Consider the following 25242-nt stretch of genomic DNA (forward strand, 5'->3'; position numbering starts at 1 on the left):
CTTAAAGATGTAGTTGGACATCATTCATCGAAATCCACAGTAACCACAATGGTAAAGACATATTGGTTTATGTAACAGTCTATCCTTTTGATTATGAGTTTTTAATCTGTAAAGTTCATTTGTACTTTATAAATGATATCCTTTATCTTCACAACATATCGCTTCCTAAGAAAGAGACTATGGAAATAAGAAAGGAAGACCTTCCATGATCAATCTCATGCTTGAGATGCCACAGTGAACCATGGAGGACATGAACCCCAGCCCTTCGAATTATAAATTTGTTTGTGTTATTCTAGACTACATGTCCTCTCTCTGCAGGTGTTCTGCAACGTGCAGAGGCTTGTCCAGTCTTTCATAAACCTTTACTCTGCTGGAAACATGCTGTTCAGGGCCTGGTCAGCCGAGGTGTACTGTACCCCCCTAAAGGGTACCTCCATCCGGCTGGACTTCTGCCTGGGGCTCATGGGCCCACTGGTGGAGGGCGGGCCAGTCGTCCAGCTGCTGGAAGCTCTCTGCCGGCAGCTGGAGGACTTCCTGGGCCTCTGGGAGAGATTCGTGGCAGAGAAGCGAGCTGAGCACTTTTACCTCAACTACTACACTGCTGAGCAGCTGGTTTACCTGGGCTTGGAGCTCGGGAGGGAGACGCCCAGCAACGCTGCCCTCACCATGCTCTCCTTCATCAAAGGCAAGTGCACCCCATGGGATGTCTCGAGGGCCTGCAGGGGGCCCAGTAGAAGGGCCAACACCCACCAGGAGAGAACAGTGGTGGAAAACTTGCCACTGTTGCCCTTCTCTGAGTCCAGACTGGTGGACAAGCTGAAGGTCATCATGAAATGCTCGATGACATGCATGCGTGTCTTCCTGCCTCACTGCCTGGACCTGGAGGCCCTTGGCCACTGTCTGGCTCACCTGGCGAGGATGGCTGGACCCCCTGTGCAGCGGGAGCTCTCCCATGGCCTACAGGAGGGCCAGCCCAACCTTGTCCTCTGTGGCCACTCTGAGGTGCTGCCAGCTGCCCTGGCCATCTACATGCAGACCCCACACCAACCTCTGCCCACCTACGATGAAGTGCTGATCTGCACCCCAGACACCACGTTCGAGGAGGTGGCATTGCTCCTGCATCGCTGCCTGACCCCAGGCTCCCAGGGACTTGGGGTCTATAGCCTGCTGTATGCGGACCAGCTGAGCTACGAGGTGGCCTGCCGGGCAGAGGCGCTCTTCCAGAGGCTGTGCACGCAGCCCCACCGGGAGCACTACCGGCTCGTGATGGTCTGTGACTGTGAGCGGGAGCACTGCTATCTCCCCTCGGCCTTCAGCCAGCACAAGGTCCTCGTCACCCCCCAGGCGCCCCTCAAGGACATCCAGGCCTACCTGGCTCACCACTTCCGAGTCCCAGAAGAGACCCCATCAGCCGCCTCCATGTTCCAGGACCGCATGTGTGTTGGGATCGTAGCCTCGGAGAGAGCGGGTGTAGGTAATAATGGCTGCTGTGTCCCCGATCCCAGGGACCATCTGATGGCCCTTCTTTGTCCAGTGGGGAGTGAGGTGAGCTCAGATAAGCCCTTCTTCAGGTAGGGAACTAAGTCCCTGGAGGATTGACTCACCTGAAATTATAAATCAGGGCCCTCACTGGAACGGGATACTTTTCTCACCTGGTCCCAGCTTGACTGAACCATCTTCCTCCTTTAAACTGGCTTCTCTGCTGTTTTTTTTCTTTCTCTCTAAGTCCATTGAATACTTTGGGGTTGATGTGGGTCCTGATCAGGACAAGGTATATTTCCTCTGTCTTGAGAAGAAACAGATGCCTCCACCTTCAGTCGCCATCATGATTTCCATTCTGTTGACTGCATCCCTTTAATGGTACTCCCTTCTGTCCAGTGACACTCACTCCCCTCCCTGATGAAGCAAGCTCTGCTGTCCTGACCTCCTTCTCAGACTTCCATCCTTAGTCCCAGGAAGCAGCAGGGCTGTTGGGTGGGGAACAGCAAGGAAATTTGAGGACTCAAGTATACTCAGCTTAAAGTATTCTTTAAGCTGATGTTAGGTTGCATCAGTTTTTAATTTTGTACAAAGAGAAGTAATTTTCTGGACATTTTCATTCTTGATCTGCAGCCCTGGCATCTAATTTTCATATGTTCACATCAACAGGAAGGTCTCTCTTTGTGAAGAGGTTGCACGGCAAACTGAGAATGCAGTTTAATGGAGCAAAAGTGCCTCTAAAAGTTATTCGATTGATTGACCCTCAGGTGGATGAGAATGAAGTCCTGAGGTCCCTTCTGCCTTTCCTGGATGCCCCATATCAGAGGAGACCCATAATTTTCCACTTTGACATGACCTCTTCAGTAAGTCGAGCTTCCCTGATAGTTCAGACGGTAAAGAAACTGCCTGCAATCCAGGAGACCCAGGTTTAATCCCTGCTCGGGAAGATCCCCTGGAGAAAGGAATGGCTACCCACTCCAGTATTCTTGTCTGGAGAATTCCATGGACAGAGGAGCCTGACAGGCTATAGTCCATGAGGTCACAGAGTCAGACACAACTGAGTGACTAACATTTTCACTTTCACTCCAGTAAGTTGCCCCCAGGTTCTAGCTGAGTGGCTGGATAGGGAAAGACACAGCTTCCACATCCTGCAGTACCCTATCTCCAGTATAAGGAATTTCTTCTTTCTACATGTAATGATACTCAGAATCATTGTAAGATAGAGCAGAATAACAAGGTCCTTAGGGTTAGGAGGATTGCTGTCTTTTGTGTAAATATTTACAGACCCACATGATTCTATCTTTAGGTACGGACTGGTATTTGGGTGTTTCTTTTCAAACTCCTCATTCTCCAGTACTTAATGGATATAAATGGGAAGATGTGGCTTCGGAACCCATGCCACTTATATATCATTGAAATCCTAGAAAGGAATTCGACTTTGCCACGAAGGCCTTCGAAGCTGGTGTGTATCAGGGCACTCTCATGCTGCTGTGGGGGCAGGGGCTTTTATTCATGTTTATGATTCCCCACTTTTGTCTTAGCAGAGTAGCTGAGTGCAGTGTTAGTAAAGAAGAATCTTTAAACTTAGTTTTAAATAATGCATGGAATACAAAGATTCTTTTATTAATTAATAGTACCTTAGATTTGTTCTCTCTGGGGTGAGTGCTGTGTGTCTGGGTTAAATGCCAGTGGTGACTGGAATGCAGGAAATTCATGTGCTAGGAGAAGCACTGTCTTTCTTAATGACAGCCAACATGGGAAAGAGAATTCCATTATATCAGTTTCTTAATTGAAGGGAGTTCTATGCTCATACACACACACAAACACGCATGTATGTGCTTGATGGAGAGATTTAGTTCCAAGAGGCTGAGTAGAAAAGGGCTTTGTTACTTACAGTGCAGCTCACACCATGCCTGAATGTACAGAAGGTAACACCTCATGCCAAGAGGTATCTACAGAAATCCCTTCAATAAAAGTGATTTTTCATAAAGGTCCATGCAGTCTGGACCATGTTGAGGATTAAAACAAAAAGCGCTTTTTGGGAAATTCAGCCATAACTCATTTCATTTATGTCTCTCCTTTCCAGAATGCACTTGTCCCCCAGTTCAATTTTCTAGACGTCTTCCCCAAAGTGACCTGCAGACCTCCCAAAGAAGTGATCAACATGGAGCTGGATCCTCAGCAGAGCTACAAAGAGCCAGGAATGGATCAGAGAGAATTCTGTAGTGAAATATTCCAGAGACCTTACCAATATTTAAGACGGTTCCATCAGAAAAAAAACCTAGACACATTCCAGTACCAAAAAGGTTCTGTTGAGGGCAGCCCTGGCGAATGCATCCAACACCTCCTGATTTACTGCGGGGTGATAAACCCATCCTGGTCAGAGCTTCAGAACTTTGCTCGGTTCCTGAACTACCAGCTCAGAGATTGTGAGGCCTCTCTCTTCTGTGATCCCACCTTTGTTGGAGACACATTGATGGGCTTCAAGAACTTTGTGGTCACTTTCATGATCTTCATGGCCCGAGATTTCGCCACACCTACACTTCACACATCTGACCAAAGTCCGGGGAAGTACATGTTCAATATGGATGGGGTCAAAGAAGAAGACCTCGCCCCTTTCACTCTCCGGAAGAGGTGGGAGTCGGAGCCCCACCCATACGTTTTTTTCAACAGTGACCACACATCCATGACGTTCATAGGTTTCCATTTCCAATCCAACCGGAACGGTGGTGTTGATGCCATAGACCACTTGAGTGGGAAAGTAATCAAGAAGGATGTTATGACAGTGCAACTGTACCAGGGACTGTTGCTTCAGAGGGTGCCCTTCAACGTTGACTTTGACCAGCTGCCCAGACATGAGAAACTTGAAAAACTGTGCCTGGCATTGGGTATCCAGTGGGCCACTGACCCTGATGAAACATACGAGCTTACAACAGACAATATGCTTAAGATCCTTGCCATTGAGATGCGTTTCCGGTGCGGCATCCCTGTCATCATCATGGGAGAAACCGGCTGTGGGAAAACCAGACTCATTAAATTCCTTAGTGACCTGCGGCGTGGGGGTGTCGATGCTGAAACCATGAAGTTGGTCAAGGTCCACGGAGGAACAACTGCTGACATGATCTACTCCAAGGTCAGGGAGGCTGAAGAGCTGGCCCACTTCAATAAGGCCCAATATCAGTTGGACACCATCTTGTTCTTCGATGAAGCCAACACCACAGAGGCCATAAGCTGCATCAAAGAGGTCCTGTGTGACCACACAGTGGGTGGCCAGCCCCTGGCTAAGAATTCTGGCTTGCATATCATTGCAGCCTGCAACCCTTACCGGAAGCACACCCAGGAGATGATCTGCCGTCTGGAGTCAGCCGGCTTGGGGTACAGGGTTAGTGCAGAAGAGACGGCCGAGAGGCTTGGTTCCATCCCCCTGAGGCAGCTGGTGTACCGTGTCCATGCTCTGCCGCCGAGCCTGATCCCCCTGGTGTGGGACTTTGGACAATTGAATGACTCTGCAGAAAAGCTCTACATCCATCAGATTGTCCAGAGACTTGTGAAGTCCATCAACATGGTGAAGAGCAAGACTCGTGTAATCACGGAAGTGCTTTCTGCCTCTCAGGGTTTCATGAGGGAAAGACAAAATGAATGCAGCTTTGTCAGCCTCAGGGATGTAGAACGCTGTGTGAAAGTTTTCAAATGGTTTTACGACCACAGTGAGATGCTCTTATCTAAGTTGGATTCCTTTCTCTCTGAGACCGAGGTCATCCAAAATGACTTTGAGAGAGATCCTGTCCTCTGGTCCTTGGTTCTGGCCATCGGGGTATGTTACCATGCCTCTTTAGAGAAGAAGGAATCTTACCGGAAAGTTATTTGCAAGTTCTTTCCAGCACCGTATAATGACAGCAGGGTTATCTTAGATGAGATAACGCGAACCCAGGATCTTTTTCTGAATGGTGTATCTCTGAGGAAAACGATCGCCAGGAACTTGGCTTTGAAGGAGAACGTCTTCATGATGGTTATCTGCATCGAGCTCAAGATTCCTCTCTTCCTGGTGGGCAAGCCCGGCAGCTCCAAATCTCTTGCCAAGACCATCGTGGCAGATGCCATGCAAGGCCAGGCTGCACACTCGGACCTCTTCCGGCACTTGAAGGAGGTCCATCTGGTGTCATTCCAGTGTAGTCCACATTCCACCCCACAGGGCATCATAGGCACCTTCAAGCAGTGTGCCCGTTTCCAGCAGGGGAAGGACCTTGAGCAGTATGTGTCCGTGGTGGTGTTAGATGAGGTTGGACTAGCAGAAGACTCACCCAAAATGCCCCTGAAGGCGCTGCACCCATTGCTGGAAGATGGATGCATTGAAGACGATCCTGCCCCCCACAAAAAAGTTGGCTTCATAGGCATTTCCAACTGGGCCCTGGATCCCGCCAAGATGAACCGGGGTATATTTGTGTCGCGTGGCAGCCCCAACAAAGGAGAGCTCATTGAGAGCGCCAAGGGAATTTGTGCTTCAGAGCCCCTCGTCCAAGCAAGAATCCAAGGATACTTCACATCCTTTGCCAAAGCCTATGAAACAGTTTGTAAGAGGCAGGACAAGGAATTCTTTGGGCTTCGTGACTACTATAGCCTCATCAAAATGGTCTTTGCTGCAGCAAAAGCTTCCAATAAGGAGCCTTCCCCTCAAGACATCACGCAAGCCGTCCTTCGGAACTTCAGTGGCAAAGACGACATTCATGCCCTGGACATTTTTTCAGCCAATTTACCTGAGGCAAAGTACACAGAGGAAGTCAGCACCATGCAGCTGATCCACCAGAACATATACGGCCATCTTCAGAAGATGCATGGCAGAGAGCTGGATGATTCTGAGTCCCGTTACCTGCTTGTGCTGACCAGAAATTACGTGGCCCTGCGGATCCTGCAGCAGCAGTTCTTCATTACAGACCGACCAGAGATTATTTTTGGATCCAGTTTTCCCAAAGATCAAGAGTATACCCAGATCTGCCGAAATATCAACCGAGTAAAGATCTGCATGGAAACCGGCAAGATGGTGGTGCTGCTCAACCTGCAGAACCTCTATGAGAGCCTCTACGACGCACTCAATCAATACTACGTCTACCTCGGCGGTCAGAAGTACGTGGACCTTGGTCTGGGGACCCATCGGGTCAAATGTCGGGTTCACCCAGACTTCCGCTTGATAGTCATTGAGGAGAAAGATGTCGTCTACAAACATTTTCCCATCCCCCTCATTAACCGGCTGGAGAAGCACTATCTGGACATCAACACTGTTTTGGAGAAATGGCAGAAGAATATCGTGGAAGAGCTCAAGGTCTGGGTGGAGAAGTTTATAGATGTGAAAGCTGAGCAGTTTCTAGCCAGACCCAAATACAGCCCTTCTGACGTCTTCATTGGGTACCACTCAGACACGTGTGCCTCTGTGGTGCTCCAGGTCATAGAGCAGCTGGGGCACGAGGTCTTGACTGATGAACTCTACCAGAAAGTCTCTGAGCAGGCCGAGTCAGTGCTGCTGGACTGTGCCACCCCTGATGCTGTGGTTCGGCTGAGTGCTTCCTCACTGGGCCAGTTCACTGCACAGTCCCTGTCGGAAGAATATTATTACAGGCAGCACCATAACTCCTTTGCAGACTTCCTGCAGGCTCACCTTTGCACAATGGATTCAGAACGCCATGCCATCTTCACAGAGGTGATTATCTTTCTGTATTTTACCCTTTTCCTCTTTCACCTCTGGGTCCTTGACTTCCTAGCCTCAAGAATTCAAGATTCTTTGCAAGTCAGTGTATAGGATCCATAAATGAACATGTTGAGACTTTTGGTTCCTCTCCGTGGTAAGTGCAAGGAGACCTCCATATTTTTACATGTTTAGTGTTACCAAGTTTGAGTGCCCATTTTTGTGCAGTGCTGTGCACAGTGCTCAGTTCAACAAGGGAAATACCACATTCGAGTACTGCACGAAGGACTCTGCGGATATAAAGATGAGTTGGCACAGGGCTTGTCCTTGGTCAGCATACAGTGTAAGGTTTAAAGACACTCATGAATGGGTACTGTTGATAGCCTATGATAGTGTTATCCACAGAGGCAAAGAGGAGCAACACAGATCAGGATGAGGTCACAAACTCGTCTTTAAGACGTGACCATCAAGCTGATTGTAAAGTATGGTTTGGAAGGTACTATAAGAAGAGGGTCCTACTTGAGCAAGGATGTCAAGGTTTAAAACACCCAGTCTTTGCAGGAAACCCAGAGTTAATTACTAATGAAGCCTAAAGCTCAAGGCCCTAAGTTCTGAGAGATAGGAGTGAGATATAGCCAGAGAGACTTCATGGAGGGTTTTTCAGTGGCACCAAGGAGCTTTGCTTTCCTGTGTAAGGGGAGTGATGGAGAAATGTGTGTGGAAATATGTCCCACTACCTGAAAGAGGAAGGGGAAAAAAGTCTGATAGAAGACTCACAGATAAGATATACCAGTAGTGAGGCTGCAGTACCAGTTCAGTCAAAGGATGGATGGGTGGAATTGAGACATAGTAAGGATTCATATTGACAGAGATAAAGATTGATTCTTTATAGGAGCTCTGGGAGATGGAGGAGGCTAAGGATGACTCCATGGTTTCTTCTTTGGTTGACCAGAAGTTTGGTTAATCACATCTTTGTTGTTGTTCAGTCAACAAGTCATGTCTGACTTTGTGACCCCATGGACTAAAGCATGCCAGGCTTCCCTGTCTCTCACCATCTCCTGGAGTTTCCCCAACTTTGTGTCCATTGCATCGGGGATGCCATCCAGCCATCTCATCCTCTGCTGTCCCCTTCTCCTCCTGCCTTCAGTCTTTCCCAGCATCAGGGTCTTTCCAGTGAATCAGCTGTTCGTATCAGGTGGCCAACGTATTGGTGCTTCAGCTTCAGCATCAGTCCTTCCAATGAGTATTCAGGGTTGATCTCCTTTAAAATTGACTGATTTGATCTCCTTGCTGTCCAAGGGACTCTCAGAGTCTTCTCCAGCACCACAGTTTGAAAACATCAATTCTTTAGCATTCTGCCTTCTTTATGGTCCAGCTCTCACAACCATACGTGACTACTGGAAAGACCATAGCTTTAACTGTACAGACCTTTGTTGGCAAAGTGATGTCTTTGCTTTTTAATACACTGTCTGGGTTTTTCATAGCTTTCCTGCCAATCACAAACTAGTTATGAGCAACAAGTCTGGTGGAGCCAGTGATGAATTCCATTTGGGATGGGCTTTGATGTTCCTGTAGCATCTATGTAGTCGGTCATCAATTGGGTATAGGAATGGGAAGCTCAGTGGCAAGGCCAGCCTGGAGATAATGCTTCAGGACCTAGCAGCGTGCCCTGAAGGAGTGTACTGGTCGCACTGTGTGGTGTCATCCAGTAGCAGGGGAGATTTGGCTAACAGCTGTGGGGGAGACGGACCTCAATGGCCGGCTCCACGGAAAGGTTGAAGTAAGACTGCAAAGGACAAGTGGTATCTGTTCTGAGCGCTAAGGTATCATCACAAGCAGGGTTCAAAGCAGGAAAAGATGTTGGAATCTAGGAAGAAGATTCAAAGGCATCTTAGGGGCAGGATGAGTCTTCTCTCCAATACCTTTGATCCTGTAGGTTCTGTTTGCCTCAGCACCACCTCACGTTAGAAAACTCCTCTGGGTTTGGATTCCCAGTTGGATCTGTGTACCAACTGCACAATGAGGAGCCCATAGAAGATATTTGCTGAGTATCCTCATGTTTCTTGGATCTGAATCTAGGAGACAACGCTTTCTTGCATTCCACGGAATAATTTTAATTTCCTGCCTTTGCAGATCACTACGTTCTCCAGGCTGCTAACCAGTCATGACTGTGAACTTTTAGAATCAGAAGTAAAGGACTGGGCTGTGAAACTCACCATCCTGTCACTGCAGCAGTTTGACACTGAGTACTCTTTCCTCAAGGAAGTTCGGTGAGGATCCCTGCCCTCCCCTCCTGCTCCTCTCCCTCCTCAGGATCGACCACTTTGTATTTCATATGTGTGACTATTAACCACTGGTGTTTTCTAACCAGCTTGGCTAGTGAACCTTGAGAACATGTGACTCTGAAAAGGATGCGTTTTACTTCTCCAAGTGTCCTGATCTCTGTTATCCTCTGTGAAAACATCCTTTTTGAATCCAGCATCCTTATGTCTCATTAGGAGGCATCTATTGGGGCTTTTTTCTCTCTCCACTGGAATGTCTACTCACCTTACAGAGGAAAATCCCACTTGAATAGTTTTCCTATATACCCCTTGTGTTTCCCATCACTTTGGAGAATATTATCACCAACTTTTAGGACAGAAAACTCACTTGGATAATTTCCTTTTTCTTTCAGAAACTGCTTAGCTCACACAGCCAGTTGTAAAATCCTTGTTATTCAAACAGATTTTGAAGATGGAAGTCAGAGTGCTCAGCTCATTGCCTCAGCAAAGTATGTTTTTTTCTTTTTCTCAGAAACTACATAGGATACCCCAAATTTATTCAGGAGCTCCTAAAGAATTTCTTCCTTAAAAACTGTATAGTATCAGAATAAACTTAGAAATAAAAATTATTCTCCATTTTTATTCCCCTAAATATGGACTAGAGAAACCAAGAGAGAAAGGCTCTTAACAATGGAAAAATAGCCAATGCAAGAAGTATAAAATAACAGAATATTAGCAGGATATAAGAGAGTATCCTTGAAACATATTTTAGTTGACATGATTTGGTCATTATTCATTTTAAATTATGTGATATGAATTTACTGCAAGTTCGGGGGCCTTCAGTTCAGTTCAGTCACTCAGTCGTGTCCAACTCTTTGCGACCCCATGAATTGCAGCATGCCAGGCCTCCCTGTCCATCACCAACTCCCGGAATTCACTCATACTCATATCCATCGAGTCAGTGATGCCATCCAGCCATCTCATCCTCTGTCGTCCCCTTCTCCTTCTGCCCCTCAGGGGCCTTAATGGTATTTAAATGCTTTCAGTTGTATTTATTTGACAGCTTTAAGTTGTTTGTAGTGGAAATTTGATGCTTTTAGAATTAACTGCATCCCCTTATTACTTGATGTTAAAATAAAAGTAATTTTTGGACCTTCCAAAGCATTGGAAGGCATATTTCATATCATGATTGTCTTTGTCCTTTGGTTGTCCACAGAAGTCTGTTTCTTGAAATGGACAAGAACACTACCCTTATCCTGAGTAGCATCTGACCAAGCTTATTAAGTGTTATAAGAGAGGGTTCCTATTCAATAAAAAATGCCATTTCGAAGAAGAGGAACACAGGAATGGGAGAAAGAAATGAGACTATTTAGAGAAGTCTTGTCCCTGTTCTCTTGTAAGAGAATAAAAAGCATGAAGGTGTGAAATTTATTTATAGTTAAAAACAAAGTGAGATGAAACTTTACCTCTTTGAGGACACCCTTCAGCCATTTTGCAATGTTCATTTTGTTTATTTTCTTTGTTTTTTTGTTTTGTCTTGTCTTTGCTTTTTTTCGTTTTTAAAACAGGTATTCTGCTATAAATGAAATCAATAAGATACAAGGAGATAAGAACTATATCTTAGTCTATTTTATCACAAAACTGTCCCGGATGGGAAGTGGAACGTCCTATGTAGGATTCCATGGAGGTAGGACCAAAATATTTGTGAATATGTTTGTATAATAATATTTAAGTTATTTCTAATTTGGTCCTGTGGTGGTGGTGGTTTAGTCACTAAGACATGTCCAACTCTTGTGACCCCATGGACTGTAGCCCACCAGGCTCCTGTGTCCCTAGGATTTTCCAGGAATGGGTTGCCATTTCCATCTCCAGGGTATCTTCCCGACCCTGGGATCAAACCTACGTCTGCTGCATTGCAGGCAGTCTCCTACATTGCTGCTGATTCTTTCCCCAAGCCACTGTTTGGTCCTATGATGTACAAAGTCTAATATTAGAAGATTAATGTTAATCTCAGTGGTCTTTCCAGGTGGCTCAGTGGTAAAGAATCTGCCTGCTAATGCAGGAGACACAGGAGATGCAGGTTGGATCTCTGGGTTGGGAAGATTGCCTGGAGGAAGAAATGGCAACCCACTCCATTTCCTTGCCTGGGAAATTTCCAGAAAATTACTGTCCATGGAAAATTTCCATGGACAGAGGAGCCTGACAGGCTACAATCCATGGGGTTGCAAAGAGTTAGACACAAGTGAGTGACTGAGCACACACACATAATCTCAACTGTATTTGTTTCAAATGCAATTAGATTTCTTAAAGCTGCTGCTGCTGCTAAGTTGCTTCAGTCGTGTCCGACTCTGTGCAACCGCATAGACCGCCTCCCACCAGGCTCCCCCGTCCCTGGGATTCTCCAGGCAAGAACACTGGAGCGGGTTGCCATTTCCTTCTCCAATGAGTGAAACTGAAAAGTGAAAGTGAAGTTGCTCAGTCGTGTCTGACTCTTAGAGACCTCATGGACTGCAGCCTACCAGGCTCCTCCGTCCATGGGATTTTCCAGGCAAGAGTACTGGAGTGGGGTGCCATTGCCTTCTCCTTTCTTAAAGCTGATTGATGCAAAAAAAACAAAAAACACTTCATCTTCAGACTCCTACTACAGCATACAATACCTCATTTCATTATTTGTTGATACATGCTTGATTAATCTCTGGTTCCTCCCCTTTTACTATATGGATAATGCAGAGAGATATTTCCCACTAGCATTGTTCTGAATGTGTGGATACTTAACGCCTGCTTCTGGGGCCAGAAAATGCTGTCTTAAATCTCTCTTGTTCCTGATGAGGACTCAGCAGACGTTTGCTGCGTAGGCACACCTTGTTCACTTGCACTTTGCTTTGTTGCACTCCGCAGACCTGCAGTTCTGACAAACTGAAGGCTCGTGCCAAGCCTTTCAGTGCCATTTTTCGGAAGGCCTTTGCTCACGTCATGTCTCTGAATTATCTCATGTGTTTGAGATAATTCTCAAAATATTTCAAGCATTTTCATTATTGTATGTGCTATGGTGACCTGCAATCAGTGACCTTTTGTGTTACTACTATGACTAGATGAAAGCTAGGATGATGGTTAGCATTTTGAGCAATATAGTATTTTTTGGTTGTTTTCTTTTGTGTGTGTGCAGTACAGTATTTTTATTTGTTTACTTTTGGCTGCCGTGGGTCTTCATTGCTATGCGTGGGCTTTCTCTAGTTGTGGTGCTCAGACTTACTATGGTGGCTTCTCTTATCACAGTGCGCTGGTCTAGGGTGCACGGGCTCAGTAGTCCTGATGCACAGGCGTAGTGGCCCTGAGGCGTGTGTAATCTTCCCAGACCAGGGACTGAACCTGTGTCTCCTGCTTTGGCAGGTGGATTCTTTACAATTGGACCACAAGGAATGTCCCAAGTATTTTTTAATTAAGGCATGTACATCGTGTTTTGAGACATAATGGTATTACATACTTAATAAAATACAGTGTAGTATAAACAACATTTTTATAGATGCTGTGAAACCAAAAAACTTGTGTGGTTTGATTTATTGTAATATTGAATCTCCAAGGAATCTCCTGTATGAGAAAATTGGTATTCTAGCAAATGGGCAAATAATAGTTTAGGTTAATAATTTCATAGTTAATAAGAGGCAAACCTTGCTGGTGTCTCATACCCCTCTACTGATTACGATACAGAAAGTTTAATAATACATTTATAAAAATAATAAGCCTCTTCTAAATACTTTTTTATATTAGTCATTTCAGTTCTTAAAACTGATTTTGATGCTAAAGTTGTTAACATCTGTAGCATGACATCTATATGTTTCCTGTGTATATTCAAGGGATTAGACTTTAGGATACAAATCATTCATTCAATAGTATGTTAAAACGTCAGGACAATGGTGTATCCCTGCTTACAACTGTCAGGAAGAAACCAGAGGACACAGGGAAGATTCTGGGGCTTGTTTTCCCAGGGCTGTGGCATTCTGTGCACATCGACGACCTCCGGAGATCCACAGTCATGGTTTCAGACATAACTAAACTGCAGGATGTGGCCATCAGCCAGCTGTTTAAACCACAAGATCTCCCTAAGGGTGAGTCTGGAGAAAAGGTCCTCGGGGAGGTAGGATGGTGGGAGCGGAAGGCCAGGAGGTGTGCACTCTGCTGCGAGGACAGATGCTTAGGCTACTGTCCCCCAGTCCAACACCTTCCCCTTGGCAAGAGCTCGGGACACATTTGCTGAACTGAGTATTGATGAATCCAGGGCACTGTCTGCTGCTTCCAAGGCCAGGAGAAGACAGTATTTCCACAAGGTCTTTGCAGGTGCCTGTGGAACATGTCAGATTCTGTTTACCCTGGCTTCTGGATCAGCCTTCTGAGCCCAGGATGGAAGCTCGGGTTGCCACTGGTGGACCACGTCCAGTGGGTGAATGGAGGCTGATCTGTGTGACTGATGGTCTGTCCTTTGGAGCCCCTTCCTGAGGCTGGTGCCAGGGAAACCCGGATAGACCCCCAGCACACAATGCACACGATGTTGCCAGCGTTCCCCACCACCACTTCTGCCTCTGAACAGTAGCTCCATTGTTTTACTTCTTTGCAGTGGAGGTGGGACGCCGAGCCCAAGAAGATGGTGAGGAGGTGATGGAAACTGAGGCGGTCACATCACAGCAAGTGGCAGAGGTAAAAATGGAGACAGAAAGTCCTGAGACAAGTGATAGCCCAGGCTTCGGACCAGAACATGATGTAAGTTCTCACTCTTTCTATCCCTCTAAGCCCTCGGGCTGTGGGCTCCGCTTCCTTAGATTTACATCCAGGGGTCCGAGGAGTGGACTCAGATGGCCTGGGCTCAGCCCAGCACTCCTCTCCCTGCCTCTGTGAGTGCAGCTGAGATCACCAGCAGCAGACCTGACCTTGGCTTTTCCTGGTGTCCCCTGAACAGTTTTGTTCTGTTGCTTGACCACTGACAAGGTCCCCAGGCACATAGGATGTCTTGTAGTGGATTTTTTTTTTTTGGCTGAACGACATTGCTTGCAGGGTCTTATTAATAGTTCCCTGACCAGGGATTGAGCCAGGCCCATGGCAGTGAAAGTGCAAAGTCCTAATCACTGGACCTCCAGGGAATTCCCTCACAGTGGTTCTCAGGGGAACTTGACGAGGGCATGAGGTGGGAGCTTGGGCAGGAGGAAAACTGCCCCTGCACCCAGTGCCTGGACCTCATCTCTGGCATCACCTGGCTTTTCTTGACGTGTAAGTAGCAGAAATGGAAGGCTTGATTGTCTGTCAACAGATGCAGATCCTGGACACCACCAGGCTGCTGAGAAGCTGTATTCAGGGCGCGGTGGGCATGCTCAGAGACCAGAACGAGGACCGTCAGCGCAGCGTTCGGAGGGTGTCCATCCTCCTCAGCCTCCTAGACGAAGACGGTGAGTACAGAGGTGTGGGAGCCCCTCTTGTCCACACCCCAGCCTGGGCTTCTCCTTCGGTCCCTGAGTCATCCCCCTGCTGTAGCTCTCCATGGCTCCCAGAAGCAGCTGGCTCTCTGGCAATCTATGCAGGCCTCTGGGATTTCTGTAGACTCGGCCTGGCCAAAGGAGACGGGCTTCCCTTCCTGCTGGGATGGGTTCGGGATGCTGAGCCCACCGCTTGATGCCCAGGGATGTGCTGAATGCACGTCTGCTCTGGTTTTCCACAGCCACTTTCTTGCTGGTCGCTAAGATGCGCCTCTACGTCCTTTTAATGAAGCAGGAAGAGAACGCCATCTGCAATGTGAAGGACTGGGTGGTGAGGGCGGCCTCCAATCAGGACGCTCTACAGGAGGCCGGCACGTTCAGGTACCGCCAGGAAAGGAAGCCCCGGAGGCGGGGAGGGGCTGGGCACAAGGCTCTCCAAGCTGAGGGGCCGCTTCCTTCCAAACCTCTGAGAAATTCAGAGCCATCAACTTTTTTTCCCCCGAAGAGCACAAGATAGTCTGGGTGGTAAGTTGTATGGGGTTTGCTCGACTCTTTTCTGTACTTTTGTGTGTTTAAATTTTTTCATAGCAAAACCCAAAACAAACAGAAACCAGAACATCTGTTCTTATCAGATGTCAACTTTTACCACCATGTTCATCACCATAGACATGGGTGCCCTTTTAGGCTGGTAAATTAAAGAGATGATAGATATGTAGGGGAGGGAAGGACGTTTTTGTCCTAGACCTCCTGCATGAAGTTATTTGATAACCACGAAAATAAGACCCAAAGTATTCACTTATTGTCCGTGGTCTTTTTTCTACAAACCTTGATGCTGTGCTCAAGACTAGTCCATGCCAACCTGTATGGCTGAGGTAGAGGCTATTGCTCTGCGTCCCGTAGTGGGCAGTGGGAGATGCCGCCCACCCCATCTGCAAGGTCGTCTAAGACCTGGGACTTCACCAATCTGGCCCTTAGTTTCTTTGACTCCCAGAGAACGCTTGACTCGTCCAGAGGCTTGGATTCTGAGGGGATGTATCTCCACACTGTTGGCAAGAAGGACATGTGGGAATATCTAGGTTGAATGGACCATGTGAGCTTACTGATGCTGGTTTTGTAACTGTAGGGCTTTTCTGCTTCTATGTTTTTCTCTAGTTATTTTTCATTTCTTTCCCTGTTGTACCTTCTGAAGGATCAGATTTGGATCTGGAATTATTTTTGTTTCTCTTGGTTCCTCTGTATGGATTTTAGATAAATGCTTCTTAAAAATCTATACTTTCTATGTACCCTTGACACCACCCCTTCACTTACTGAACTTCCTACATTTGCTGGTGTTCACAGGGCTTCCCAGGTGGCACTAGTGGTAAAGAACGTGCCTGCCAACGCAGGAGACGTAAGAGATATAGGTTCGATCCCTGGATCGGGAAGATCCCTTGGAGGAGGGCATGGCAATCCACTCCAGTATTCTTGTCTGGAGGATCCCATGGACAGAGGAGCCTGGTGGGCTACAGTCTATAGGGTCACAAAAAGTCATACACAACTGAAGTGATTTAGATAAAGACATGCTTTCTTGTTTAATGTAAAGTGAAATGAGTTTACTTTGGTTTCTTTATTATAGTCTATTCACAACTGATTTTCTTCAAATGACATACTTTTCAAGTGAATTTGGTCATTCTTTTATTTATTTATAGAGTATACATGACTTGTTCTGGAAAACAAGTATGTAACAAAATAAAACAATACTACTTGGCCTTTTCAATGAACGAATTCCAGTCTATTAGAGATAAAATTAAGGACCTTTCAAGTTCTGCCTCTAATCTTCAGTTCAGTTCAGTTCATTCACTTTGTCATGTCCGACGCTTTGTGACCCCATGTATCGCAGCACACCTGTCCATCACCAACTCCCGAAGTCCACCCAAACCTATGTCCATTGAGTCAGTGATGCCATCCAACCATCTCATCCTCTGTCATCCCCTTCTCCTCCTGCCCTCAATCTTTCCAAGCATCAGGGTCTTTTCAAATGAGTCAGCTCGTCACATCAGGTGGCCAAAGTATTGGAGTTTCAGCTTCAACATCAGTCCTTCCAATGAATATTCAGGACTGATTTCCTTTAGGATGGACTGGTTGGATCTCCTTGCAATACAAGGGACTCTCAAGAGTCTTCTCCAACACCACACTTCAAAAGCATCAATTTTTCAGTGCTCAGCTTTCTTTATAGTCCAACTCTCACATCCATACATGACCACTGGAAAAACCATAGCCTTGACTAGATGGACCTTTGTTGACAAAGTAATGGCTCTGCTTTTTAATATGCTGTCTAGTTTGGTCATAACTTTCCTTCCAAGGAGTAAGTGTCTTTTAATTTCATGGCTGCAATCACCATCTGCAGTGATTTTGGAGCCCCCCAAAATAAAGTCAGCCATTGTTTCCACTGTTTCCCCATCTATTTCCCATGAAGTGATGGGACTGGATGCCATGATCTTAGTTTTCTGAATGTTGAGCTTTAAGCCAACTTTTTCCCTCTCCTCTTTGACGTTCATCAAGAGGCTCTTTAATTCTTCTTAAGTTTCTGCCATAAGGGTGGTGTCATCTGCATATCTGAGGTTATTGATATTTCTCTCGGCAATCTTGATTCCAGCTTGTGCTTCCTCCAGCCAAGCGTTTCTCATGATGTACTCTGCATATAAGTTAAGCCGGGTGACAATATACAGCCCTGACGTACTCCTTTACCTATTTGGAACCAGTCTGTTGTTCCATGTCCAGTTCTAACTGTTGCTTCCTGACCTGCCTCTAATCTTAGTTTGATTTAATCTCTTCTAGTACTTAAAAATGATGTAAAAAACATGAAAAACACAGCTTTAGTGTGGGTATAATAGAGCAGATGTTTTGTTACTGCCATGAAGGCACAAAATATGAAAAGGATATGGGCGTCCCAGTATGGTCTGTGGTCCTTCTAACCTGAGTGGACTTGTCTCTCCCACACACAGGCAGACCCTCTGGAAGCGGGTCCAGGGTGCTGTGACTCCCCTGCTGGCGAGCGTGATCTCCTGCGTGGACAGGGACGGCAACCTTGAGCTGCTGGTCAGCCCACATTCTCCGTCCTGGGCGAGAGATCTTTGGATGTTTATTTTCCGTGACGTTAAACTTCTGAACATTCCTCTTGTGACAATTGATACAAGGTGAATAGAAGACTTTCTTTTCTTGGGAAGGGAAATAAACCCATAACGTAGCAGCAAACTTAATAGGCTCTCCCAGATGTTTGATGAAATATTAGTATGGATTTTAGAATCACATTGAAGTTGGCCCTTTTTGTAACCTCAAGGGCATGACAACAGTAACAAAGCGTTGACACAATTCTGAAAAATTCTTGCTTCATTCTTGATTTTCTTCATTTCCTTGTGCTCAGAGCACCCTTTGCAGTTAAAATGGCCCAGTTTCACCTCATCTGCAGGGGAAGCTGCATGTAAGGGAGCATTTATGTTGTTTTTCCTGTTCCTCCTGCCAATGGCAGGAACCGCAGAGCCGGTCCCTAGGCCTGATCTTATGTAACTCAAGCTCAGCTAGCCTACCAAAACTTTGCTTGGCTTTTAGGTGGCTCTGATTCTCTGCACAGGTATAGGGCAAGAGTGGGTTCAGACATCACCAGACTGGTTCTGCCCAAGATTTCAAGCAGCTTTCCAACTGTGGTTTGTCTTTGTTTTGTCTGTAAAACCCAGTGATGATATAAGATCATCCTTCAGTTCTTTTATAGTATAAAAATGAGCTGTTCAGTAGACCAGGAGGCTGTCTTTGCAGCCCACTAAGCCTCCCAGTACTTGAAGATGAAGAGGAATTGGCGTCAGAAGCAGATCTCATCTGCGTCTTGAGTGCCATCTCAGTAACCACTTAATTCTAGTCCTCGTTTGGCCTGTTGCAGGTCTAAAGGAGAGATGTCCTACATCGTGGTGCAGAACTACATGAACCTCCCAGAGAAGGCCTCCAATAGTGTCCCATTCAGCTGGAGAATCAAGGACTATCTGGAGGAGTTGTGGGTCCACACTCAGTACATCACAGGAGATGCAGGTGAGCCCAGCAGTTGTGGGAGGGGATGTGTTCTACAGGAGGAGACCCTGATACCCTGTCATAGGGCATCACCTCCATTTGAGTCCTGGACAACTAGGACACCAGGATGTCTGGCTGAGCCCCTCTCAGCAAGTGCCAGTGACCACAGTAGTACCTTTGCCCAGACCGAGCCATCATTGTCCTCCATTGCTCTGTGGTCATATGCCAAGTCATCTGGCCACAGGCATTCCAGGAAAACCCCAATGGTCACACACCACTTTTGGGAATGTCATCTTTCATACGTGAAGTAGTCTTTTCAAAGTTTATGTATAGCTTTGTTTTTTTTTAAATTATGGCGATCATTTCATAAGATAGGCAGACATCAGATCACTGAAAGTAACATGGTACATTGACTACAGTTCAATCTTTAAATAAAGGCCAGATGTCTTTTAAAAAATTCATGTCAAAATACTTGAAGATGAACTTAGATTTCTCGATAAGCTTTCTGTCACTCTTTCTGAACAAACTCAAAACAATCTCTCTCTTGAGGAGAGCGTATTTCTCTTTTTCATACCCTATCAAAAACTGACCCTACTGTTCTATGATAGCACATGACTTGGGGGCCAGCACCCCATCCGCTAGAAGGCAGGTCTTTTTGGTCTGAGCAGCATTTGACCCAACTCCCGGCAGGCAGCCCACTTGTTCCTGGTTCACTTTGGTCCTGGGCTCCCGAAGCACTTTACAACTTGTGGAAATATTGGTCTACCCCAGATTGTATTCTCTTTAGGGCTAGCTAGGCTTTTATGGGGGCTTCCCAGGTGGCACTAGTGGTAAAGACCCCACTTGCCAATGCAGGAGACATAAGAGAAATTGGTTCGATCCCTGGGTTGGAAAGACCCCCTGGAGGAGGGCATGGCACCCTACTCCAGTATTCTTGCCTGGAGAATCCCATGGACAGAGGAACCTTGCAGGCTACAGTCCATGGGGACGCAAAGGTCAGACATGACTGAAGCGACTTCTTAGCACACACGCAGGCTTTTATGACCAGAACAGAGCATTCCTTCTGACTTTGTTCCTGTTATTTCACTGGAAAATATCTGAAGTGTCCAGAAATGAAGCTAAAAAGGCGTTTGGTGGGTAAGGGGAGTCCTAGTCACCATCGCCACCCCAGTGGGTCTCTCTCCCTCCCCGCCCCACTGCCCCCTGCCCTTCCCCGCAGGACTGGCAGAGAAGTTACTAGAACTCTTTCAGAAGACCCCACTGGGAAGTTTTCTTGCTCAGCTCACAGTGGACCAGCGGCAGGAGCTTCTTCAGTGTTACCTGAAAGATTTCCTTCTCTTGACCATGAGAGTGTCCACTTGGGAACAGTTAAACGTAAGTACTGACTCGCGGTCAGGCAAGGCTGGCGTAAGTGGACAAAATACCAACATGGGACTTCCTCCACTGCCGGAGCTGCAATGTCTGTGGAACAGAATGTGGCCCAAGAGGAGAGTGGTGTGAGAAAATGCCACTCACACCTTCAGAACCCTCGAGGCTGGACACTTACCCCACCTCTCAGCACCCCTAAAGCATGGAGATTTTAGTAACAGGAAGACCTCCAATTTCCTGTGATGCTTTCTTTTTAAATGTTTAGTTTTTATGGAGGAAAACTAGGTAAATATTTAACTGATCATAGCAAGTTAATAATAAGAGTAACTGAAATTTCAATGGAAATATTGGAGATTTCAAACTTCAGTACATAAAAAAGGAAACTGGCAGTTTTGAGAACGTACAACTAGCATAATTAAGGGTTACTAAAGTGTTCTTAGGAACCAATAAGAACATCCCCTAATCTTTAAAAACGAATGAAAGTTATAAGTTGACTATTAACAGAATAATTATACAGATGTCCAGAAAACAGAGGAGACTTCTCAGCCTCACTAGTAAATCAACAAGGCATGAACAACTTTCAGCTACCATCATTTTTGTCTATGTGGCAAAACTGGTTTTTTAAAAATGGCCAGAAGTTCCTCCAGTGCCAAAGGTGGTGTGAACAGCATGGTGGTTCTGTAAACCACTGGGGTGAAGGGAGAACTTCTGAATAAAATCTGAACTGGTGATTTGATCTTGAGAACATTATCAGAGATGTGGACAAATATTTTATTCATAGGAATGTTCTTTTCAGTTCTATTTCTATAAAAATGGAAAATTTGAAACAATTTACTTGTCAAAACGTGAGGGTTGGACAAGTTAAAGTACAGCCATTTGATTGGTATTGTGCAGCCATTAAAAACAATGTTCTTCAGGTGTGCTTGTGATAGAGCAATGCTTGTGAAGTGGAAAAAGATCAGGAATATATTGTGACACTAATCTGGGGACCAGTGGGAGAAGAGGTATGGATCTAGAAATGTCTAGAAGGGATAACACCAAGAAGTAAATGTGGGATACTAGTAGTGTGCATGGTTTTTAATTTTCTTTTTTGTCATTTTTGAATGGTTCTCATTTTCCACAAGCAAAATGTAGCTTTTTAAAAAATACTTTACAAATAATATAATAAAAGCTTGTTTTTCATCCCAGGTTCTGCAGATGGCTCTGTGGTCCTGCATCAATCAGCTGAATGCAGGAAGGCCAGAGGAAGAGGTCTCCTTACCATTAGTGCACCTCGCCTACCACCGTTTCAGAAACCGGCTACAGAACTTCTCCAGGATCTTGACCATCCACCCTCCAATTCTACTAAGCCTTACGAAAGGCACACAGAACCACAACTGGGCTGGACGTGAGATGGTATGGCCCGTCTTAGGGATCTTTCGTGCCTGTAGCCCAGCTTGGCCTCCTCAAGCAAGTGTGGAGGGAGGGGTGCTCCCACCACCACCCTGGGAAGGGGAAGCTTATGGGCCTTGTTCCAACCGGGAGACATCTTCACCAGCACACACGTCAGTGTGGCTTCTCAGTTAGAATACATCTAACTCATGGCTCCTCGATCCCAAGACAATGAAAGAGGAAGCTTCAAGCCTGGAACACAAGAAAAACACCCAGGACCTCCGATTTAAGGTTTAGAGCAGCCCAGTGGGGGTCGGGGGACAGACTGCTCAGTCATGGGCCTGTTCTCTGCTCCCCAGAGTCTGGATGTGTTGGCAGCAGTGGCCTGTGCTGAAATGCTGACGGAAAACCTCCTGAAGCCCAGTCCCCAAGCTTGGTTACAGACTGTGAAGAATCTTTCCATGCCACTGGAGCTCCTCTGCTCAGAAGGGTACATGCAGGACTGTGGGATGATGACCAGAGACTTCATCAGGGGCGTCAGGTAAGACCCAGGAGGCCCAGGCACATCAGAGAGAGAGGGCAGATGTTCCTATTGCTGGAAGTGGGCCTTTCCTCATTCATTCTATAACATCTGTGGAAACCTACTTAAACGCCAGGCATCGCAATGATCCTAGAAAAACAGAGGAGAGAACTGAGCATTCAGGGAATGCACAGAGTGATGGGGGTGATACAGAGGTGAGCGGATTATTACGATCCTGCGGGAGAAGGAGCAGCTGCAGAGGACCCCAGCAGGGTGACAGAGAAAAGGCATGCACTCGGGGTAGACTTTCCAGAGGACAAGTCCTGGGCTGGCCTTTAAGGGCGAGGTGGGAGTCACCAGACGTGGGCAGAGACATAGAACTTGAGTTGTCTGAGCTGGGAGTCTGTGGGGAGGAGAAAGACAGAAGTGGGTAGAGGTCAGGGAGAACATCACAAAGGGCTTCTACCTAATTCACTTACCTTCTCACCTGCTCCTTCTTTTCCTCTTTCTTTTTTATTTTTTAAATTATGAAAGTATGATAACACATTTACAGGAGATTTGGAAGATACAGAACAAAGTTATACATAGTTCCACCATATATTACAATTATTTCTTAAGTAGATTAATTAAGATTTTTAGTTGTAGTTTCAATATCAAACTCTCAAAAATTAATAGAATGAATATGCAGAAAAGTAAAAAAATACAGTAGATCTGAAAAGCACCATGAACCAATTCAACATAATAAAGTTTTTTGTAATTTTCACACAACAGTAGGATACAAATTCTATTCAAGTTCCCATAGACTGTAAACTAAAAGACATTAGAACATATCCCAGGTGTGAAAACTTCATGGTCTAAAGGTATTGAAACATGAAAACGGTAAACACCTTTTACTATTGTGATTATATAACTATTATTTATTCACTTAATACCATTGTTATGATAGGTCAACAGAAAATAATAGAGTTCTATATCAGTAAAACTACCATGTAATAGAAAAACCTGTAATACTTTTTAAAATCCAGAGGCATATCAGAATTATCTTGGAATTTTTTGAAAAATATAAATGCCCATGTTTTGCTTTTTTCTCCAGAGTTCCAGATGTGTTTCTAATGATTATCCATGTTTAAAAACAATTGGATTATATGATGATTTTTACTTTTGTCTAGTTTGTTTCACTTTTTCTATTTCATATTCAATGCTCCTGTTTCATTTAGTTTATGTTTTCCAATTTCTGTCTCTTGTTTATTGTTCTTTCTTAAGCCTTGATCTAGCATAGGAAAAAAAGTTTTGTACATACACAGATATGTATATGTATATATAAACATAGTATGTATAATTAAAATATGTATTTTAGAGACATGAATTTTTGCTTAGCAAAAAAATTTATGACATTTTGATTCCACTTGTTTAACTTAATACGAAGAGAATGCTAGATATCTAATATTTATTCACCATAACGTTGATATACTTCCATGTATTTTGGCCTCTAATATTCTTGCTTAAAGACTAGAAAGTTTATTATCTTAGTGAGTTAAATTTTTTTTGAATGAAGCTTTGAACTTCTAATCCAATTCTGAGAATATAAAGAAATACCATATTGTAAAAAAAAAGAAAAAAAAAAAGGCAGGAAATTAACATGTGATACAGTATTACTAAGTACAGATTTTGTTCAAATTTTGCAAAATTTTAGGTTAGTGTCCATTATTAGTTTTCGTATCTTATTCAAGATTCCACATTGTATTCAGTTGCTTCAGCTGCATACAACAAATTCTGAGAAATTCCCTTTTCACTTTTATTGTGTTACAGATATTCTAATTTTCCTTGTTATGGCTTCTTATATACATCTACCATTTAAAAGTGGACATTTAATTTCCAAATACATGGGGTTTTTTAAGTATCTTTGATATTAATTTCTCACTTTCATATTTCTCATTTAAATCTTTTATTCTCTGCAATCACCCTCTGTGTTTTTCCAGTCTTCTAGTTTTCCTGAGGCTTTCAGTGGCTAAGTCAAAGATTTCTGTTGATAAATGTCACATTGCACTTGAAAATATGTGGGTTATTTTCAAATATTTTTTGATATTGATTTCTAATATAATTCCACAGTGATAAGAGAACAGTCTCTCTATGATTTCAATACTTTAAGATCTGCTCCTTGTCTTAACTTTCAACTCCTGTGCCTTGAAACTACCTCCCTGCACCTCTGCCTTCTGTCTCAGGTGCTTTTTGTCAGAGCTGAGTGAGGGAACCCCTCTCTTGACAGAACCCACTGGAATCGCATTTTCTCCATCTCGCTCTTTGTGGAGCACGTGCTGCTAGAGACAGAGAGTCAAATTCCCGAGCTGCGCAAGCTGGTAACCAACTATGTCTCCTTGCTGAATAAGGTGAGCGCAAAGGTTCTGCCTAGCAGGCAGAGGTCTGCCTCTTTGTAAGACGAAGCACAGTTGAAGCATGACCTAACCTCTATCAGTGAGGTGGTATATTCCCTTTCTGCTCGGACAGTTTTATCTGAATATAGTAATGAAAGTGATTTCATCACATAAGCTACTCTATTTGTGGCATTTAATGGTTTAATTTTTACCCTCTCCTGAGTGGTAAGTCAAGGTATGTCATTTAGGGTTTCTTGCACGAAAAGGAACTATCAATGCAGCAAATCTGCTTGGGAGGACTGAAGGGTGGGCTCCAACCAGGCCTCCAGTGGCCCTAGAAAGACCAGCAGCCTGGCCCATAGCGGGAGCAGCTTGCCACTGCCATGATCAGGAAGACGGGGGTGTAAGAGAATGCCACTGGACTTATGGACTTCCAAACACAGTGCTGTTGGTGGGAGCAAGGGCACAGGAAGGCCCATGTCTCTGCCCTTCGACACCCTTTATAAAGCTGGTGCCACACAGGATAATACCCCGCAGAAAAAGTGACCGTCCTTTCAGCATCAGTGGCCTCTCAGGGAAAACAGCCTCTGCCTCCTGGGAACCTCACACAAGCACTGCCAGCAGCTTTGCTGTGCAGCCTTTGAAATGTCCTGTTTTAACTAGCATATTTCATGTTCTCAAGATGTGTCCACAT

At 45.2% G+C, this 25242-nt stretch overlaps 1 protein-coding gene across 7 annotated transcripts in view; it reads left to right on the forward strand.

Annotated features, from left to right (window-relative positions):
- LOC129648729 (E3 ubiquitin-protein ligase RNF213-like) overlaps positions 1 to 25242 on the forward strand; it is a 121205-nt gene that overhangs the window by 67134 nt on the left and 28829 nt on the right. For 6 of the 7 annotated variants that reach the window (XM_055575313.1, XM_055575316.1, XM_055575317.1 and 3 more), the window contains 17 exons: positions 319 to 1474; positions 2149 to 2342; positions 2786 to 2941; positions 3566 to 7171; positions 9290 to 9426; positions 9831 to 9926; positions 10986 to 11104; positions 13404 to 13523; positions 14030 to 14172; positions 14717 to 14852; positions 15122 to 15260; positions 17864 to 18055; positions 18793 to 18938; positions 20137 to 20291; positions 21474 to 21680; positions 22016 to 22197; positions 24443 to 24563. In XM_055575313.1, the coding sequence (XP_055431288.1) occupies positions 319 to 1474; positions 2149 to 2342; positions 2786 to 2941; positions 3566 to 7171; positions 9290 to 9426; positions 9831 to 9926; positions 10986 to 11104; positions 13404 to 13523; positions 14030 to 14172; positions 14717 to 14852; positions 15122 to 15260; positions 17864 to 18055; positions 18793 to 18938; positions 20137 to 20291; positions 21474 to 21680; positions 22016 to 22197; positions 24443 to 24563 (7005 nt within the window). Of the gene's footprint in view, positions 1 to 318; positions 1475 to 2148; positions 2343 to 2785; positions 2942 to 3565; positions 7172 to 9289; positions 9427 to 9830; positions 9927 to 10985; positions 11105 to 13403; positions 13524 to 14029; positions 14173 to 14716; positions 14853 to 15121; positions 15261 to 17863; positions 18056 to 18792; positions 18939 to 20136; positions 20292 to 21473; positions 21681 to 22015; positions 22198 to 24398; positions 24564 to 25242 lie in introns of all 7 variants that reach the window. The other variant, XR_008712855.1, reaches the window with a different exon arrangement.

Source organism: Bubalus kerabau, chromosome 4 (genome assembly GCF_029407905.1).
Source record: "Bubalus kerabau isolate K-KA32 ecotype Philippines breed swamp buffalo chromosome 4, PCC_UOA_SB_1v2, whole genome shotgun sequence".
Classification (NCBI taxonomy): domain Eukaryota; kingdom Metazoa; phylum Chordata; class Mammalia; order Artiodactyla; family Bovidae; genus Bubalus; species Bubalus kerabau.